Source organism: Chiloscyllium plagiosum, chromosome 5 (genome assembly GCF_004010195.1).
Source record: "Chiloscyllium plagiosum isolate BGI_BamShark_2017 chromosome 5, ASM401019v2, whole genome shotgun sequence".
NCBI lineage: Eukaryota > Metazoa > Chordata > Chondrichthyes > Orectolobiformes > Hemiscylliidae > Chiloscyllium > Chiloscyllium plagiosum.
The window spans coordinates 108,518,549-108,539,847 of NC_057714.1; the positions used below are offsets into that span (position 1 = coordinate 108,518,549).

Sequence of the window (21,299 nt, forward strand, 5' to 3'; positions counted from 1 at the left end):
TGTTCCTTGGATGCTGCCTGACCTGCTGCGCTTTTCCAGCAACACATTTTCAGCTATGATTTCATTAATATGGGAATAGGCTTGAGGAGCATTGTGATCTACTCCTGTTCTACGTTCCTACTTGAGTGAATTTTTAAATTAATTTTATTTCTTCGTGGATATGAAAGGCAAGCCAGTGAGTTTGATTTATAAACTGCAGGTAATAGTGGTGGAATCAAAGACAACAATGAAATGTGGTGGGAAATGTGGTACTTCAGCAAAGCTGTTAACCTAAAGATTTACTTTTTGAATCAGCATTATAGCATTGTTTGTTGATGCTCAAAATGCAAGTATTCCTGCGGTGCAGGTGTGATTGCCCAGGAACTGAGGGTCATTCAAACCAGTTTCTGAGGGTGGAAGAAATATTGAAAAATGGAAAGAGAAATAATGGCTCAAAATTCAAGCATGTTTCAGAAGCAAAGGCCCAATGCATATTCAAAATTTAGCCCACAGGCTAATATCAGTAATCGAGAGAAGCTGCCAGCCCCTTTTGCAGACAGTTTGGCCAGTGAAGGTGCTGGTTGAAGAGTCAGTCAAGCAAGTTGCTTTCCTGAATGGTGTTGAACTTGTTTTTGGAGATTCACCCATCCAGACATGTACTGGAAGCTACATTTTAATACATGGGACACCATTCTTTGCAGAAAAAATGTCATCCTGTCTGATGTTCTAGTTCAACTACGGCAAAACTGTTCACCAAATGTTCATGGACAAGGTATGGAAGAAAGTGCTGACAACAGTCTGAAGTAGGAATCCCAGGACATAGAAGAATTGCTGCTGCTTGCAGCAGCTTTGAAAAAAAATTATTCCTATTATTTCTTCACTGATCTTCAACTGCCTTTTTAAGGGCATTGGTTAGGCAGGTGTAGAACTAGAAGAACAAGCTGGGGAGTTTCAGTAAAATACATGCCAGTTTATACCACAGTGTATCCACATAACTTTTAATGAATGTGGTGCACTTCATGGTGTCAAGATGCAAGTTAAGACCCATCATCTAAAATTAGTCTCATGCCCTTCCATTATAGTCTGCTGTTTTAACCTCTACTTAACATCTATTATTCACGATGCGCTCATGAACAAAGGAACAGTATTGAAGTACTCTGTCATTAGGCTAACTCCCTACCCAGAATCATAGACTTGCATTTGTATAGTTGAGGGTGTGGTGCTGGAAAAATACAGCAGGTCAGGCAGCATCTGAAGAGCAGGAAAATCGATGTTTTAGGCAAAAGCCTTTCATCAGGAATGAAATTACATTTGTATAGCACCCTCTGTGACTACTGGACATTACAAAGTACTTTACAACACTTGAAGCAACTTTGAAGCAGAGTCACTTATAATGTGGTCGCCGGTTTGTGCACAAGGAACACACTCAAACAGCAACATGTTATTGCCAAGTATTATTTGTGTGATGTTGATTGAGAGAGAAGTATTGGTCCAGACAAAGGAGATAACTCAGGAGCTTCTATTCAAATGAAAAGGGCTGTGAGATGTTTTCATCTAATTGAGCAGAGAGATGGCCTTATTTAAACCATTTTTTGTTTGTGGGTTGTGGGTGTCTTTGGTTCAGCAAACATTTATTGGCCATCCGTCATTAGTCTGGAGAAGGTGTTGATGGATTATCGTTTTAAACCACTGCAGAACTTGAGGTGTAAAGAAGGAAGGAGTTGCAAGATTTTGACCCAGCAACAGTAATGGAAAGTTCCATGTCAGTAGTGTGTGGCTTTGATGCGAACTTGCAGGTGGTGCTGTAGCTGCTGTGTATCTGCTGTTCCCTTCCTCCTGATTGGCAGAGGTTGCAGGTTTGCAAAGTGCTGCCTCAGTACACTTGGTGAATTGTTGATTTTTGTCTGTAAATGGTAAGGGCTACTGCCACTGGTGGTGGAGGGAGTGAAAACTGAAGGTGATGGTTGGGGTGTCAGTCAAACAGGCTGCTTTTCTAGATGGTGTTGAACTTGTTTTTGGAGCTGCACCCATCCAGACATATCCTGGAAGCTGCTTATTAATACATGGGACACCATTCTTTGCAAAGAAAATGTCAACCAGTCTGATGTAAAAGTTAAATGAAGCTTGACAGCTATCAGTCATCATGCACTTTGATTTATTAGCAGTTCTAAAATGCTCATTAATCATGTATTTTTCTCTACTGTAAACACTTCCCCACCAGTGTGATACTTCCTCCATGCCTGGGTTAAACAAGAAAGTGTTGGCCCAGCTCATAGTGAGGACTGCAAATGCTGGAGAGTCAGTAGATGGAGTGTGGCACTGGAAAAAAAACACGGCAGGTCAGGCAGCATCTGAGGAGCAGGAGAGTTGACATTTCAGGAAGGACCCTTCACTAGGACTGGGGGGAGGGGGAAGGGGCTGCAAAATAAATAGGGAGATGGGCTGGGGTGGGGGGGGAAAGATAGTTGGAATGGCAAGAGGTGGATGCAGGTAGGTGATTGTGATAGGCTGGTGGGAAGGAAGATGGGCAGGTCAAGAGAGCAGTGCCAAGTCGGAGGGTTGGATCTGAGATGGGGTGGGGGAGGAGAGATTTGGAAACTGGTGAATTTAATGTTGAGGCCACATGGGGTTGTAGGCTCCTGAGATGAAATTTGTTTTTCCTGAGCACTGAAGCAAATCTTATACTGTTCATTAATTCTGTTCTGCTTTTGAATTTAAAGTTATCTCGCAGAGTAACTGGAATGAGTTTAGGTTCACTTGTTTAAATTTGTTGAATTTGTTTTAAAAAATGTGCAATTCTTTTATTCTCTGTGAGATCCATTCCCCTATAACATCAAGTTTGGAACTGTTTTTGATTGTTCCATTCATGAAATAAGCTAACTGGTAAGATTTAATGCTTTCAGTTGTTTGGCACGTGGAGTATTTTCCACTTTAATAAAGAGATACACTGACAACTAGAAGAAACTAAGTGTTGTATTGTCAGAAAAAATCACATCACAGCTGTTAATGCAGTGGCTTCCAACACTGCTTTCAATTCATGACTGCTTGAAGGATTGAGCATAGCTCTGTCTGTGTTTTTGGAGACAATCACAACTTTACATCCTCTAACAGGTATAATCACCAATCTCTTATAATTTATTTAGCAGAAAAGTGTAGTCGATGTAACGATTCATCTGGATGAACAGACTTGATAGGCTGAATGGTCTAAATTCTTAGCATAATCTGCAATGTAGGCTCTTGTTAGATCTCCAATAAAACACATTGAGGAATCACTTCAGGTCACAGTCTTCCAGTTCATAAGTTCAAACTCTAAAGGAAATACAGTAGTACAAATGGAATGATAATGGTGGCAACACTCCCTGTTCCACTGGATGGTAAATAGAAATTATGGCCATTAGTTCTGCGAATCAGTGCTACTTTTTTTTCCCCCACTCAGAGCTGGTCTGAAAACTTGGCCTGCCAAGTAATATGATGATTATGTTACTGATCTTTACAACTCTTCTTTTGATATTGATGCCTCCCAGCCCAGTCTGCTTCACAATTTCTTCCAGACCCCAATCTACGACACGTCCTACGTTCTGGGGCTAACCCCAAGGGTTCCCTTTTATCCCAGCTATTACCTTTTATCACTGGATGAGCTCTGGCTGCAGGGTCCTACTCTGCCACCACCTTTTACTAATGAAATTCATCTGAATAATAAATGGTGTAACTTTCTGAACAGTGGAAGAGTATTGCCAGAGTACTTTGAAGGAAACCATTTCTGCAATGTAATTTTAAGCTCCTGTCATCTTGTGCAGGAAAAATAACATTAGCTAGTAGGAATAAGCGATAGACACTTGATCCAATCAACCCACTTTTTCCACGGATAATTTTTAATCTGTTTTACTGTGAATTGTCGACCTATCTTTTTAATCTGAAACCTAATTTTAAAAATGATTTATATTGTGAGTAACTTCCACATTATTATCAACTCAGTTGACATGGCCTGTGAACCTGATGAAAATTAAACACACCAGACTTCACTGGGTTTCTGTTTTTGCATTTAGATTTCTATTTGCACACCAGGAATAATGGGTAACCTGATTTGTTAAACAGCTTTGGCCTTCATTTTTTTTTGTGTGTGCCTTTCTTTCACCATGTCAAGTTTGTGAGCTCCAGAATTTCACTGTATTGTTGTTTACCTTTTGAATTTATTTTTAGACCTCATCTGAAATCTTCTCGCGTTCCATTTCTTTTCCCAAGTGATTAGAGTGCCAAAAGTTTTTTAGTTGTTTCTTAGAAAGGAAACTCTGAATCACTGCATTAATCTTTATTAATCTTGCATCAGTAGGACTGCTAATTAGCATGAGCTGCCCGATGACTGAGTAGCACAGGCACTAAGCCATACCAAGCAGTGATTCTGCATGCTTAGTTCCCTAGGTTCGATAATGGTATGTGATTTCAAATTAGGCTGTATAGTTGGTCTCTGTTACCCTAGACCAGAGGGATAGAAGACAGGGTGAAACAAAAAAGCAAAGATCCTTCCACAGCAGATAGTTCAACATGTACTGTCCATGAGAATAAGCTACAGGGGGGTTGCTTCATTATGAAATTATGTTCTTCAAGCATTATTGTCTTCAGAGTTTGTGGGTACGAAGTCACTTAAAGTTAATCAGGCCAGCATGTAGTTTCACTTACACGTCTCCAGCATCCATCAGCTGCCTGTGCCTTTTAAATCTCATCAGTTGTCTCTTTAATATTCAATAATAAATCTTTGAAATATAAATCCCATTCATTAGCTTGGCGACTGACTTGCTTAAAACTCTTTCAACTTGAGCAGGACTTTAATGTAATTTTAGTGAGTCATTGTGGATTCTTGGATTCTTTGTATTTAGGCAGGGTACTTAAGAGCTGATGTTTGGCTTTACTGCCACAATGGAATGGGTGGCAGTACCATGAAAACAATGGCACATTTTTGCCCTAATTTCTAACAACATCTGGCTTCTGCAATTCTAGTTATGATGGTGGGCGTGGGCAATGCAATCTGAGATTCTATTAAAGCACTAGGTTCCTGATGCTGTTGTAATATACCCATGAAAATTATGAAACAAAGACCAAGGACTCGCAGAGAAATTCAGCAGGTCTGCCAGTATCTATGAAGAGTGAAGCAGCTTCAAGTCTGGTATGGTTCTTCAGAATGGTTCAAGAATAGGTTTCCCCCTCCACTATTCCTACCAATGTATATGCTCAAATTTTCTGACCGTGCCCAATTTTGCATTGACGCCCAGTTTTTAGGGAACCTGATGGCTTTTTATATCTGTCAACAAGCTCATGTTTTGACTTTTAACATTAGATTTTCATAAAATTTCAAATTTCACTTTCTGCTATGGTGCAATCCAAGCCCACGTCATGCAAATGCCATATTTACACAAGCAAGCTATGAATTTACAAGTGTGTAAGAATGTGCAAGTCAATGTTTACTTTACATTTGTATGTAAATCAGTTTTGCAAAATGTGGGCGAAGATATAAATGTCTTCTTACTGTGATGAATTATTAATCTTGCAAATCTGGATATCCATATTGTCACAGTTTCTTCCTTTTGAGCCAAATTGATATGCAGTTGCACATTAAGTTGTAAAACAGTGGTATTTGGTCATCATTGTATGGCGCATTTTAGTATTATGTGCAGTCAGTTTAGATTTTGTGGGCTAACTACTCATTCCTTTAGCATATCTGCCTGTTCAAGATTATAAGACACAGGAGTTGTAGTAGACCATTCAACCCATTTGAGTCTGCTCCACCCTTCAAATTGATCATGACTGATCTGATAACGCTCAGCTCCACTTTGCTGCAATTTCTCCATAACCTTTGATTCCTTACTGATTAAAAATTGTGTCTCAACCTTGAATATCCTTTATAGGTAAACATTGTCACCATAGTCTTACACCAGCTTTTGCCTCTCCTAGTCCTCCTTGCTGTCCCTCCCTCTCACCCTCACTCTGAGACACTGGTGGTCATTTGCCCTAAGGGACACCATAGGTGACGGGTGAGGTTGAGAAGGAGAATCCGTCTGGTAGCCTCAGCTGAGGTGAGAACTGAACCTATGCTGTTGGCATCCCTCTGCATTGCAAACCGGCTGTCCAGCCAACTGACCTAACCACTAACCCACTTGATGTGACCCAGCCTTGTAATCGAAGCAAGATTACAAGCTTTTCTGGTTTTCAGAAGGTAAGAACTGTAGCTTGTTCTGCACTAAATTCATTGCAAATGATGTAATATGGAATACAGTAATTCAACCAAATCAAGCAGCTCACTAAGGTCACAGATTGTTGTCTGGAGCACAGGGACTAGACTGGTGAATGAAACAGAAAAGTTAGCATGCTACTGTGAACCACCACCTAGAGAAATTCTCAGTATAGAGATCCATTTGAAAGGCAACACTTTCAAAAATGTTAGCGTTTTGGACAATGCTGTTTTTCAGTTAGTCAGATTACTGATTAAAAATCTGTCTATCTCAGCCTTGAATGCACTTAATGACCCAACCTCAGCAGCACTCTGAAGTAAAGAATTCCACAGATATAAAACCTTTGAAAGAACCTTTTTACTTTTGCTATTGAAAGCACTTCTTTGTATAGGAAGCTGAAATGCAGACCATGGAGTTTTGTATTACTTCAGTAGTCTGCATCCAGTTGAGTCTAAAAATCATCCAGCTGTTAGCAAGTCTTCCCAAATTATCAGATATTATGATACAGAAACCCATGAGATTGTACTTGAGTTCTGTTGCTGGTCATGATCTCCCAGACTAATTAAGGTAGCTGACAGTGTTTCTAGATTTGGCATTTAGGATATAATTAACTCTGTGTGAAAAGGAATTTCAGTTGTCTCGTTTCATGGAAATATAAAAATAGTTTGATTAATGAAGGTCCTTATTGCCCTTGTAGCATTGTCAAACCTCTCCGTCTTCTATACAGCGATTCCTTTTTTTAAGTTACTGTACCTCTCAGTTTATAAATAATTGATGTGTAATGTGCTGATTATTTCTCTGAGAAGTTGGAGGATTCACTGATTGTGATTGGAAATCGATTTTTGTGTTGTGGATAGACATTGGGGGCAAGTTTAAATAGTGGCTGTTTGCTCAAATGCCAGTCACAACAGTATTAAGCTGCACACATTATCTTATTAATGTGCTTAATAACACTTAAAGCACTTAAGATATAATTTCACGTTTTATGTTATTGTGTGTACATCATAACCTAAAACAGCTTTGGGTGCAGAATTTTCAACAGAAAATACAGACCTAGTTGATTGTTTGTACTTAATATGGAGTATTCTAATAATTCTATTAAAAGTTACATTTTGTCAAGAACCTGTGTAGTTGTATATTAGAACTGTTCCTTTCAGACTCAGTGCAGTTGATTGAAATCCGGCTTAACGTTTGTCCGTATTTTACAGTTGGAATCTAACCAAACTCTCCCAGGATGACATTAGCAACACGTTGAAGCTTCATTACCCTTCCTGGGTGTGAAATTAATCTTCAGCAGTAATGTGAAATAGGTTGGCAGATTGACACTGATTTTTATCATTATCTTTTCCATTGAGTTTTAACAGGCTGCCAATATTCTGTTGCCCATTTTGTACAGCAATCCCAAATTAATTTCAACGCTGACTGTAAGACTGCACCTAGAAAGTTACTGTCCAACATTTATCGAGTTGGATTATGCATGTGGTTTCGGAAAACCCACCTGGATGCACTTAACACGTTCTAACCCATCCAATCTCCTGGCACTAAGGGATCTTTCTCTCATAGATTCATAGGTGTTCATAACACAGAAGGAGTCCATTCAGCCCATTGTGTCTGCACCAGTCACCAACTTCCATGTTCCAGCCCATGCCCCTGGTAGCCCTTAGCAGTACTAGTGAATATATAAATTCTGCTTACGTTGTTGTGGGTTTCTGATTTTCAGTCGTTAAGTTCCAGACACCCACCATCCTCAGTGATCAAATTCTCATCCCATCTCCTCTTTGTTTTCTGCCTGTTACTTTAAATCTATGTTCGTAGTTATTGACCCCTATACTAATGGAACAACTGTCCTCCTATCCATCTTATCAATATCCTTCATCATTAGCTCTGTCAGGTCCCTTCTCAACCATTGCTGCTCCAAGGAAGACAACCCCTACCTCTTTAATGTTTCCTCATAACTCAGACACTCCAGCCCAGGCAGCATCCTGGTAAATCTCCTGTGCACCCTCAGTCATGCAATTATATCCTTCCTGTAATTTGGTGACCAGACCATATGCAGTACTCCAGCTGTGGCCTAATCAGTGTTTTATACAGTTCCAGCATATCCTTTTCACCCTTGTATTCTGTGCCTTGGCTAATGAAGGTAAGTATCTCATTCTTTCTTGATCACTTTATTTACCATCAGGGATCTGTGAATATATACACCAATGGTCCTCAATTCTTCAGTACTTTCCATGGTCCTACTATTTATAGTGTAACCCTGTACCTTGTCGGCCCTATCAAAGTGTGTTATCTCTTTTTTTTATGGGCTGAATTCCAGTTGTCACTGCCCTGATCACTGATTTCCTCCTGCTCTTTCTGGCTGTCCTCAATATTTACAACTCTACCAATTTTCCTGTCAGCTGCAATCTTCTTAATCACATCTGCTACATTTAAATCCAAATTATTAATGTACAGCACAAACAGAAAGGCACCTAGCCCAAGCCCTGCGGAGCCTCACTAGAAATATACTTCCAGTGATAGTAGCATCCCTCTACCATAGCCTTCTGCTTCCTGCCTGTAAGCTAGTTTCGCATCCAGTGTGCCACTTTGCTTTGGATTCTATGGACTTTTACTTGCTTGACCAGTTTGCTGTAAGGAACCTTATCAAAAGCCTTACTGAAGGTAATATAGACCACATCAAATACATTGCAATCATTAACACTCCCTGCTTACCACCTCAAAAAATATCTCAAATCAAATTTGTAGAACACAATAACTTAACTTCATGCTGATTATCCAGTTAATCAATGTTTCTCCAAGTGTCAATATATTTTGTCCCTCAGAATTCTTTCCAGCAACTTACCCACTGTTAGGTTAGACTGACTGCCCTGTAAATTTCTGCTGTAGGCTTCCCTCCTTTTTTCAATTAATGGGATAGCGTTCATAGCCTTCCAGTCCTTCAGCATCTCACCTGTGGCAGGAGAGGATTTGAAAATCATTGCTGCGGCCCTGATATCTCCTTCCGTTCCTCAGCAATCTGGGCCTGCATATTTATCCATTTTTAGTGACACAAAATTTCTATAAACAAGTGAAAAAAAATTGTCAAGAAGTCTAATGGAATTCTGGCTTTCATATCTAAAGGGCTGGAGTATAAGGATGTATACATTGTCACAGAGTCCTAGAGATGTACAGCACGGAAGTAGACCCTTCCGTCTAACTTATCCATGCCAACCAGATATCCCAGCCCTCTAGTTCTGAACAACTCCACTCCAGGGAAAAGACTTTGTCCATTATCCTATCCATGCCCCTCATGATTTTATAAACCTCTAAGATCACCCCTCAGCCTCTGACGCTCCAGGGAAAACAGCCCTAGCCTATTCAACCTCTTGCTATTGCTCAAATCTGCCAACATCCTTGTAAATCTTTTCTGAACCGTTTCAAATTTCACGACATCTTTCCAATAGGAAGGAGACCAGATTGCATGCAATATTCCAAGAGTGGCCTAACCAATGTCCTGTACAGCTGCAACATGACCATATTGTGCTGCAGTTATACAAAAATCTAGTTGGCCTTCACTTAGAATACTGTGAGCAGATCTGGGCACCACACCTTGGGAAGGATGTTTTGGCCTGGAGGGAGTTCAGTGAGGTTTACGAGGGTGACACCTGAACTTCAGGGGTCAAGTTATAAGAAGAGATTAGACAATGAGGCCTTCATTCTCTATAATTTAGAAATTTAAGGAGTTATCTATTTGAGGCTTTTGGAATATTAACCAGGAAAGACAGGGTAGATAAAGAGGAAATATTTTCACGAGTTGAAGACTCTAGAACCAGGGGACTTGGTCTAACAATCAGGGCCAGGCCATTCAGCAGAGATGTGAGAGAGACTTTTCCATGCAAAGTGTGGTTGATGCTAATTCAATTGTTACATTTAAATATGAGGCAACTTTTTCTTAAGGGTATCAAAGGATACGGACCTAAGGCAGGCATACACAGCTAAGCCACGATCTTATTGAATGGTTGAAGCAGGCTCGAGTAGCTGAATTGCCTACTCCTGTTCCTACAAATGCAGGATTGTGAAGAGGGAGCGGTGTCAGAAAATGAATTTTAGGCTGAAAATATAATGAATAAGTTGAATTAAAATAACATGCTGTCAACTACATGGTATGGTAAGTGTGCTCATTTATTAAAAAAAGTGTGGGTCTCTACCCACAACCTCATTGACCCTACTGCTAGTACTGGCTGTGATCCTACTTAAGCATTTCTATTCAGTGAAGTCATGCAAAGCGAGAAATAGAATGCTGCAAGGCTTAGAACTCATGCGACACCAGGTTATAGTGCAACAAGTTTATTTGAAATTGACATTGCAGGAGATCCTGACTAAGCAAAATTGCGAATCTTTAACATTCCGAGTACAGTGACTAAAGGGTATCTGTGATGTGTTGATTCTAAATCTGTTTGGTGCTGTTTTTAATGCATTTACAAATAAGCAGGCTAAAAAAAGCTGGATATTGCAGACTTGTCAGTCTTGAAGTTTTGAAAAAAGATCTTGCACGACTTGATTCCGCCATAATGTACCTCATTTTCCATCAGTTCTCACTTTATTGCCAGCAGATTTAATGTCTGTTTATTGGCAGCTGGTAGTAGCGCAGTGAGTTTTTTTTAAACCCAACAACTGATCACTGTGTGTTTATAAACATTATTGCTGGGTTTTAATGAAACATATTTCCACTAGGATATCTCAAATATCAGGTTTCAGTGATAATAATGCTCTGCAGCATTCTGTAACCTCAATTAATCATATTTGTTTTCGCCTAGGAATGTTAACTATAACAGACTTCATTAACATACTGCACAGATACTACAAATCACCAATGGTAAGTGCTTTCAGTTGTCAACATTAAAATCTTGGGAAACAAAGCAAGTAAATTTTGTGAAAAAAGAAACTAGTTGAATTTAGGGTTACTGAAATAAATTTGCACGCTTGAACTAATCAGTATTCACCATTCAATAATATTTGTGGAGAAAACACAAGTCTGTTAGATTCAATGCATTCAACAACCATTAGAATAACTTGAATTTATCTCGTGTGTTTAACATAGTAAATGCCCCAAGGGACTTCGTAGGTCTGTATGCAATCAAAAATCTTGTTGTGCAAATAGCATATTGCTGTTGTGTCACGGTCTTGAGGTGGGCTGGAAAGAAAAAAACAATCTCCTGTACCATTAAGAAAATTCAAAGACTTTCCAATATTGCTGTTGCATGCAAGGTTGTGTTTTGAATCTTGCCTTTTTTCTTCTTGTTAGTGACAGGTCTCTGTTGTTTCCACAATTGGGAAGGCCGAACCTATGCCCATTTCTCAGCATATTTCCTCCTCCTGTATCACGGCTATTTGAGTGTCAGCTGTAAGGCTGAGTTAAAATTAGTACAGCAGAAGATAATACGCACTTTAGTTATGTAGTTGTTTATCAGATCAAAATAAAAGTTGACAGCATCTAAATAAATAATATAATTTAAAAATATGGAGTTGCAGGAACACCAGAAGGATACCAAATCAAGATTAAAACTAAAATGTAAATAGACTTGGATTATTTGGCAGAGCCTAAGAAACACCGTCCAAGGTAAAATAATCTGCTGGATCAACATCCTCTATTCTCCACCCTTCCTCCCCCCCCCCCCTCCATCTCTCATTAAACATTCTTCCACCATCTACACATTGTACTGTAGCAGTTCAGCAAGGCTCCATCCAGAAGGCAGCAGACGCATGGAAGCATCACCACTGCAGCTATGCACCATCCTGACTTGTGACTGTGGTGTCATTCCTGCGTTGTTGCTCGGTAAGAATCTTGGAACTGTCCACTCCCATTTTTAAAAAAAAAAGCATTATGGAGACAACAGTGATGTTCTGACTTTTGCTGGTCCTCTATCCTGGTGCATGCATTTATAGTACTGGGAGAGCCACAAGATGAATTTCATGCAGTACACTCTTTCCTGGTCCCTCAAAGAATCAAGTACCAGTTGTCTTATATGAAAGGTTTCAGAAATCTGTGACCAGGCCACAGGAATCCTTTTTAGACTTTCACCCTGTAAACATTAGATGTCCTTCTGTCTTATGAAGGTTTAAAATCAGAGCTAATGCTTTGTGTTGCTTTACAACTGTCTGCCTCACTGTTCATTCTACTGCTGTAATTTTCTCCAGCTCATGTTGCATCATTATGTTTATGACCAAAAGAACTGACTGCCAGACTAGGTATAGGCAATGAGCAGAAATAACAGCATGATGCTCTGAGCAAAGTGGGGAAACTAATTCAGAAGAGTTCAGAAGAAAAATATCCAAGCAAAAAGAATGATTTGGAGATGCCAGTGTTGCACTGGGGTGTACAAAGTTAAAAATCACACAACACCAGGTTATAATCCAACATCTGCCAGCAGAATTCAAAATATGGGGAAGAAAATAATTCAGGTGAAAGATAAGGCATGTAAGAAAGGTATTGCTGTCATAACCTTGGGGGACTTCAATATGTAGTTGGACTGGGAAAATCAGGTTGGTAGCAGATCCAAAGAAAAGGAATTTGTGGAATGTCTGAGATGATTATTTGAATGGCAGCTTTTGGTAGAGACCACTAGGGAATATTCCTGATGAAGGGTTCCTGCCCGAAACGTTGATTTTCCTGCTGTGCTTTTCCAGCACCACTCTAATCTTGACTCTAATCTCCACTAGGGAACAGGAAATCTCGTGATTTGTAATGAGGCAGACGGATTAGGGAGCTTAAGGTGTTGGAATCCTTATAAGGGTTAGTGATCACAACAGAATTGATTTCACTCTGCAGTTTGAGAAGGAGAAGCTGGAATCAGTTGTAATGCCTTTACAATTCAGCAAAGGTAACCACAGAGATGCAGGGAGGAGCTGGCCAGAGTTGATTGAAAGGGTCAGATGGTGGAGCAACAATGGCAGGTGTTTCTGGGGGTAATTTGGGAGCTGCAGCAGAAATTCAGCCAAAGGAAGGTGAAGCACACAAAGGGGAGGATGAGGTAACCGTGGCTGACCAGGGAAGTCAGGGACAGTATAAAAACAAAAGAAAAAGCATACAGTGTGGTGAAGGTTAGTGGGAAGTCTTTAAAAATCAACAAGGACAACTGAAAAAGCTTTAAAGGTGGAGAAAATGAAATATGAGTCTGAGCTAGCTATTAATATGAAAGGTTTCAGAGTTTTTATTAGATTGACAAGAATGGCCATTGGACTGTTTCAAAATGAGGCTAGAAAAATAGTAATGGGAGCAAATAAATGGCAGAGAAATTGAAATGTACTAGCAAGTTTTCTAAATATCATGTTTTATTCTCTGGCATACTGTTCAAATAGGAGAATAAACACAGTTGACTAAAAGTTTGGGGTTGTCTAAATAATAAGTTGTGTTTTTTTACATTGTAGGTACAAATCTATGAGCTGGAAGAGCACAAGATTGAATCATGGAGAGGTAGGAACAATACACCTATTGACTTTTGACCTCTCGCAATCTGTCTGATACTTCACCAAAGAGGCCCTTATTAATTTGTGAGCAGTGTTAGTAATTCTGGATGGACATCTAACCACTTATTCCATACCTTAACCTTAGGTTGAATATTTTCTAAGATTATGATAGTTGTGTTTTTCTAACCACTTATTCCATACCTTAACCTTAGGTTGAATATTTTCGAAGATTATGATAGTTGTGCACTTTTCTCAAGTATTTTGTTCGAGTCTGACCTTTGAAGAACGGAGCTAAAATTATTTAGAAACCTATATTATTTTCACTTTTTTAATTTTCTTTTACCCCTCACAACTCCAAGTGCTACACAAATTTGTTCCAACACTTTTAGTCGTGAATATACATGACCACTATGTTACCTCATCAAATGCACTTTAAACCAAAACATAAACTTGTAAACCACAGCTTCAAACACAATTAATTAACTCTCCTATTTGTTTACTTAATAGATGCAAAGGGGTGTAGATTTACCTTAGAACAGTCTCCCCAAACCTTCTTCCCTCATGACCCCATTTGCTGGATTGAAAGTTATTGAGAATGCAGGTCAGAGCTCTGGGGAGGGGGCTCCGGTCATGTGCAGGTGTTGATGTCAGATGATGCTCAGTCAGCTACTCGCTCTCGCTCTCTCGCTTACTGTCTTTCATTAACTAACACTCTTGCTACCTCTATCAAAACACTTCTCATTCAGTCACACACACTACCCATTGCAGGTTTGTGTGTTCTGCTGGCTGTCAGATGTTGTCAGCTGACCTAGCTGGGTATCATGACCCACAGCTTGGAAAGCCCTGGTTTAGAAGAAGACCATATTCTCTGTTAACTGGTTCCCCCACAGCAACCCAGTGGTGGTGGTAAGATTTGTGTTCAGGCATTTGCCTGGACCTTTTCTGTTTCCTAAGTATTTCCTTTTAAATGATCCTCTTCCCTCATGAAAAACTGACAGAAATTTTACATTTGTTTCCTCAAATGATCTCTGACGTATAGCAGTTTCTGTACAGATTGTCTTCGATTTCATGTTTCAGTGCTCCTGAAAGTCCAAAAACAATCAAGTTTCTACGATAAGCACTGGCGACAGCTTAACAAATGGAAATCATACCAGGTGTTTTTTTTTAATGGTCCAAAATCTTTGACTTTGCCAATCACCTTGTGATCGAACTGAAATGAGTGGTTATTGGCTGTCCTATTGTTCCCAGGATAACACACAAGCTATCCAAGTAATGTATTAAAAATGATACATCAGCACGGGTGTGAAAACAAACTTAATGTACTAACACTTCTCATCTCCAGTGTGTGACTGACCTGCAGATTACAATCTTAAATATTTCATGGCTGACTATCTATAAGTCCTGAATGATTCTTATCTTTTTGATTAAACAGAAATTGTGTCCTTAAGGGTATCCAGCTGCATATTGGCAGAACCAAACCTTGTGCATCATATCCCTTCGAAAAGTGCTGGCTTTAGGCTTTTCATGAGAATCACCATGGATGATCCATTAATAAATGTAGCTTTCCTTTCAGTCCGATTCCTACTCTTCTGTTTTTCTTGAAGCTGTGGGTTTGTGGTTCTACGAGTCCATCCAAATGACTTTTTTTTTCTACTTTATATGCCTGCAAATAAGAGTTGACACGTTAACTCCTTCAGCTCCTTTAACCTCACCTCATTTCAAAACTTTGAGTCATCTCTCCTAATACCTCGTGCTCTTGTGAAGGGTCTTGCAAAGTTTCACTATACTACATTAAAGGGCCTGTGTGAAACCAAGTTACAGGAAGTGACATTATACCAACTTCGGACACATCGCAGCAGTTCCCCTAAAAATGCACTTTCTAGCAGTTGTCAGTGAGTCCTGATGAAGGGCTTTTGCCCAAAACGTCAATTTTCCTGCTCAGATACTGCCTGACCTGCTGTGCTTTTCTAGCACCACTCTGATCTCCAGCATCTGCAGTCCTCACTTTCGCCTAGTGAGTACTAACCTGGAGCTGATTTTTACTTTAGTATTCTACCCAAAGAGAACATTGAGATCAATTATAGTATTTCACCTAGCCCAGTTGAGATTGTGAAACACTATCCAGTTTGACTTTATCTGAGAGGATCTCCCACCCCATATGGTTCAGTTACTCACCCAACCACATGGAGAGCAGTCAGTAGAATATATATTGTCCACAAGCTCCCTTCATTTCTTTCCTTCATATCTTTTAAAAAGTCTGTTAATCTGTTTTGGCTGAGTCATCAACTGGGCATCTGAAAGCTGACTGGCATCTCAACTTGAGAGCTTCAGATCTAATCTGTGCCTATACTCCTGAACTAGTCCAGTTTCCAGGATTTGAGAAAAGACTGATCCCTCAATGGAATTTGTACCTGCCGAGGGAAACCCATCCCCAGGCCCACCCATCTGCCCGCCTATAGATGGGGAATGTTGCCAGGAAGAGGAAAAATAATCTTTCGTGGGTTGATCAGTCATGTTGTTTTCAGGCTTTTACATTTTTCATTCCCATGCTTCATCCTACCACAGCAGTACTGTACATCAGAGCCATGTGACATTTTTGCATTCATAATTGCAATGGCACTATGATATCAGGAAATACTTCAACTCTTGTCCATCCTCTGCATCTCACTTGGCTTCACATATAGCAGGTCTTCTGTCACTTTCAGTGAGAAGTATTAGCTAAATGACAGGGAACCAGTCAAACAGGTCTCTCTACCAAGTGATTTGGTGATTGTAACTGTCCCCCAGTCTTCCTTTATAATGCTCAGAATGTTTGTTTGGTCATCATTGCTTCAGTGTGGCATCTTATCAATTATTCGTTTTAGATTAAAATCATCAATATTCAGTTGCCAAATACCATGGATAAGAATCACACCACTACCTTTTGACGGGAACTCTGCTTATGTTACAAAGAATATCATGTCTTGAGTTCTTTGCTTGTTCTGGAACATTTTGTACTAATACTAATTTGAGAGATTTATGATGTGCTCTCTTTGACTTGTTTTGGAGACCTTATCAGTACAATGCTGGCGAAAAGCATTTGTATCTACTAATTAACAGGTGACTCCTTTTTGTTTTGTAAACAAAATTGTTGGATAACTTGAATATGTTGATTTGAATTTGGCTTTAAAGTGCACCAAATAGAGCAAAGAAATTAATTTGAGTTTTTCTGTTTATTTTTAATGACAATACAAAGCTGTATGCAGTGGATGCAAATTTTATGTTTTCCTTGATACATACAGACAGACTTGGGTTAATTATTTTGGTCACTTCATTTCCTGAGACGTAAAGCATTTCTCTCCGATTTCCTCCCATTGCACGAATGTGCAATGTTAATGTGAATCAATGAGGCCTGATCGCCGAACACTTTCCAATACATTTTAGACCCAGGCCCTGGAATAGACGATGACAGGAACAGCCCTGTCAACTTGTAAAGTCCTCCTTGGGACCTGGTGCCAAAATTGGGAGAGCTATTTCACAGACTAACCAAGCACCAACCTGACATTGTCTGTCAGATATGATTCTGTGAATATGACTATGTCCCTGACATCACCACCACAATTCCTGGATATGTCTTGTCCCACAGACAGCAACGACCCAGCAGAGGTGGCAGCACAATGGAATGCAGTCAGGAGGGGGTTGTCCTCGGAGTACTAAACATTGATTCCAGACCCCATGAAGTCTCAGACTTCAGTTAAGTTTGGACAAAAAAACCCTCTTGCTGATAAGTGTGCACTGTCTTCCCTTGGTTGATGAATCCGTACTCCTCCATGTTGAGAAGCACTACAATAATGAGGGTGCAAAGTGTACTCGAGGTGGGGAATTTCAGTGTCCACCACCAAGAGTGGCTTGACAGCAGCATTACTGATTGAGCTGGTCAAGTCCTGGAGGACATCGCTGCAAGAAGGAAAAACGTACTTGATCTCACCCTTGGAGAAAGTGAGGACTGCGAATGCTGGAGAACAGATTTGAAAAGTGTGGCGCTGGAAAAGTACAGCCGGTCAGGCAGCATCCGAAGAGCAGTAGAGTCGACGTTTTGAGCATGAGCTCTTCATCAGGAATGAAGAAAACCGCATCCTTACCAAACTGCTCGCTACAGATGCATCTGTCCATGGCACTATCGATAAGAGCGATCACTGCACAGTCCTTGTGGAGATGAAGTCCCATCTCCACGTTGAGAATAATCTCAGTGTTGTGCCACACTATCACCAAGCTAAATGGGGCAAATTTTGAACAAACCTAACAACTGGGCATTCATGAGGCGCAGTGGGGCTTCAACAGCAGCAGAATTATATTCCAGCATAATCTGTAACCTCCTAGCCTGGCATATCCGTGACTCGGCCATCGCCATCAAGCCAGGGAATCAACTCTGGTTCAATGGGCAGTGCAGGAGGACATGCCAGGAACAGCAAGAGGCATAACTGAAAACCTGGTGAAGTTAGCCAACAGTACCAATTACATGCCAAACAGTATAACCAGCAAGTGAGAGACAGAGCTGAGCAATCTCACAACCAACCGATCAAACCTAGGTTCTGTAGTCGTGAATGGTGGTGGACAATTAAACAACTCACTGGAGTACGAGGAGGATGCTCCACAAATATCTCCGTCGTCAATGATGGAAGTGTCCAACACACAAATGGAAAAGATAAGGCAGCAATCTTCAGCCAGATGTGCCAAGTGGATGATCCACCTTGGCCTACTGCAGTGGTCCTCACATTACAGCCTTCAGTCAATTCTGTTCAGGATATTGCAAAGGCTTTGGGCCCTGACAGCATTCTGGCAATAGTACTGAACACTTGTGCTTCAGGACTTGCTGCGCCCCTAGCCAAGCTGTTCCAGTACAGCTGCAATACTGATATCTAACTAATGGTGTGGAAAATTGGTCTGGTATGTCTGCACACAAAAAGGAAGACAAGTCCAACCTAGCCAATTATCGTCTCATAAGTCTATTTTCAATCATCAGTAAGATGATGGATGATGTCAGAGATTCACAGTGCTGTACAGTTCGAGAGGGCTAGATGATCGAATGGCCTAATGCTACTCCTATTTTCTGTTTCCAGCAAGATTAACATTTTCTGCTGAGTTTTGTTAAGCCACCAGAGAAGCTTAATATAATCTAAAATGACACAAAAATGGCTTCCAAGATCTGTGGAATCAGAACCAGGAATCTCTATACAAAATGACTACTGAATAGTGTTAGATTAATGTACTTGTAGCACCCCTGTACAAAGTCATGTCGACTTAATGATGTGATGATGGCAAATGAGAGCCATCCCAGCCTGCTTCCAAATGTCTTGAGTTTCTCTAATAGATAAATTTCATCATTCTTCATGCCTTGTCCAAGGAAATAAAAACTGGTCTTCGGTAATTTTGTCTTCCATTCAGGAGTTGTGTTAACAATTTACATTTCAGAATGGTTAGCCACTTTTGGAAGTACACTGAAAAAGGAGGTGAGAGTCCATGTCTATAGTGCTTGACAATAGTATCCTTTTTACTCACCTGTAGCTTTGTGAATAATCTTGTTTTTAATTTGGAGTCTGACATGACCTTACCTAGATAACCTTATGTATTTTTTTTCTCCTTCCTCAGAGCTTTATTTACAAGAAACATTTAAGCCTTTAGTGAACATAACGCCAGATGCAAGGTAGGTAAATCACTTTGCATAGTTTTTTTGAGGTTCTTTATTTATCTTTATCTACAATGCTTTTAAGTCTGTGCTGCTTTTGAAGTGGGAGAGCTGGTTTGGCTGCACTTAGTCACTAGCAAGAAAACAGTCCAGCGATTGTCAAGGGGTAGAGCAAATACAGTAAGAGTGGCTGTTGGAGGGGACACACTAAAACCATGATGTCATTCCACTTGGACTCTCTGGTTAACAATAGTTGGATTACTTCACTTCATTTTTTTGTCTGGGGGTAAAGTTATCCAGTTCAGCTGGCAGTTATTTTCAAGGAAATCTAAAGGGGTAACCAAACCAAATGTTTTTTTAAAATGTCAAAGTTTAGTTTGGTATTAAGGTCTACCATTCTTACATAGCACTTGCTTCTGTTTGAGATAATAGCCCAACATCAGCTCGGTGGTTTGTTTTGGTCACCCGATACAGTGGATTTCTTGAAGGAGGGATTAGAACAAAGAAAATTACAATGCAGGAACAGGCCCTTCAACTCTCCAAGCCTGTGCCAATCTAGATCCAAACCTGTCGCTTCTTTTCTAAGGGTCTGTGTCCCTCTGCTCCCTGTCCATTCATGTATCTGACTTGATGCTCTACCAGCTCCATCGGCAACACGTTCCAGGCACCTTCTGCGTAAAGAACTTTCCATGCATTTCTCCCTTAAACTTTTCCTCTCTCACTTTGAACTCATGACCCCTAGTAATTGAGACCCCCACTCTGGGGAGAAAAATGCTTCCTGCTATCCAGCCTGCCTATACTACTCATGATTTTGTAGACCTGAATCATGTCCCCTGTCAATCTCCGTCTTTCTAATGAAAATAATCCTAATCTACTCAACCTCTCTTCATAGCTAGCGACCTCCATACCAGGCAACATCCTGGTGAACCTCATCTGCATCCTCTCCAAAGCATCTGCATCCTTTTGGTAATGTGGTGACCAGAACTGTACACAGTATTCCAAATGTGGCTGAACCAAAGTTATATGCAACTGTAACATGACCTGCCAACTCTTGTACTCAATACCCCGTCCGATGAAGGAAAGCATGCCGTATGCCTTCTTGACCACTCTATCGACCTGCGTTGTCACCTTCAGGGAACAATGAACCTGAACACCCAGATCGCTCTGTACATCAATTTTCCCCAGGGCTTTTCCATTTACTGTATAGTTCACTCTTGAATTGGATATTCCAAAATGCATCACCTCGCATTTCCCTCGATTGAACTCCGTCTGCCATTTCTCTGCCCAACTATCCAATCTGTCTATATTCTACTGCATTCTCTGACAGTCCCCTTCGCTATCTGCTACTCCACTAATCTTAATGTCATCTGCAAACTTGCCAATCAGACCCCCTATACCTTCCTCCAGATCATTGTTGTATATCACAAGCAACAGTGATCCCAACATGGATCCTTGTGGAACATCACTGGTAACAGTACTCCATTTTGAGAAACTCCCTTCCATTCCTACTGTCTCCTGTTGCCCAACCAGTTCTCTGTCTAGCTAGTACACCCTGGACCTCATGTGACCTCCATTAGCCTACCATGGGGAACCTTATCAAATTTGAAACTTTATTGCTGGAACAGCACAGCAGGTCAGGCAGCATCCAGGGAACAGGAGATTCGACGTTTCGGGCACAGGCCCTTCTTCAGGAATGCCTTACTAAAGTCCATGTATATGGGATCTACAGCCTTTCCCTCATCAATCAACTTATCACTTCCTCAAAGAATTCTATTAAGTTGGTAAGACATGACCTTCCCTACACAAAACCATGTTGCCTATCACTGATAAGCCCATTTTCTTCCAATTGGGAATAGATCCTATCCCTCAATATCATTTTCAGCAGCATCCCTACCACTGACGAGAGGCTCACCAGTCTATAATTACCTTGATCACCCCTGCTACCCTCCTTTAACAAGGGGACAATATTAGCAATTCTCCAGTCC

General features: G+C 40.4%; 1 protein-coding gene across 6 annotated transcripts in view; it reads left to right on the forward strand.

The window, feature by feature from the left end:
• LOC122550126 (5'-AMP-activated protein kinase subunit gamma-2-like) overlaps positions 1–21,299 on the forward strand; it is a 461,224-nt gene that overhangs the window by 415,364 nt on the left and 24,561 nt on the right. For all 6 annotated transcript variants that reach the window (XM_043690750.1, XM_043690749.1, XM_043690748.1 and 3 more), the window contains 3 exons: positions 11,000–11,058; positions 13,611–13,656; positions 19,278–19,332. In XM_043690750.1, coding sequence (XP_043546685.1) covers positions 11,000–11,058; positions 13,611–13,656; positions 19,278–19,332 — 160 coding nt within the window. The remainder of the gene's footprint in view (positions 1–10,999; positions 11,059–13,610; positions 13,657–19,277; positions 19,333–21,299) is intronic.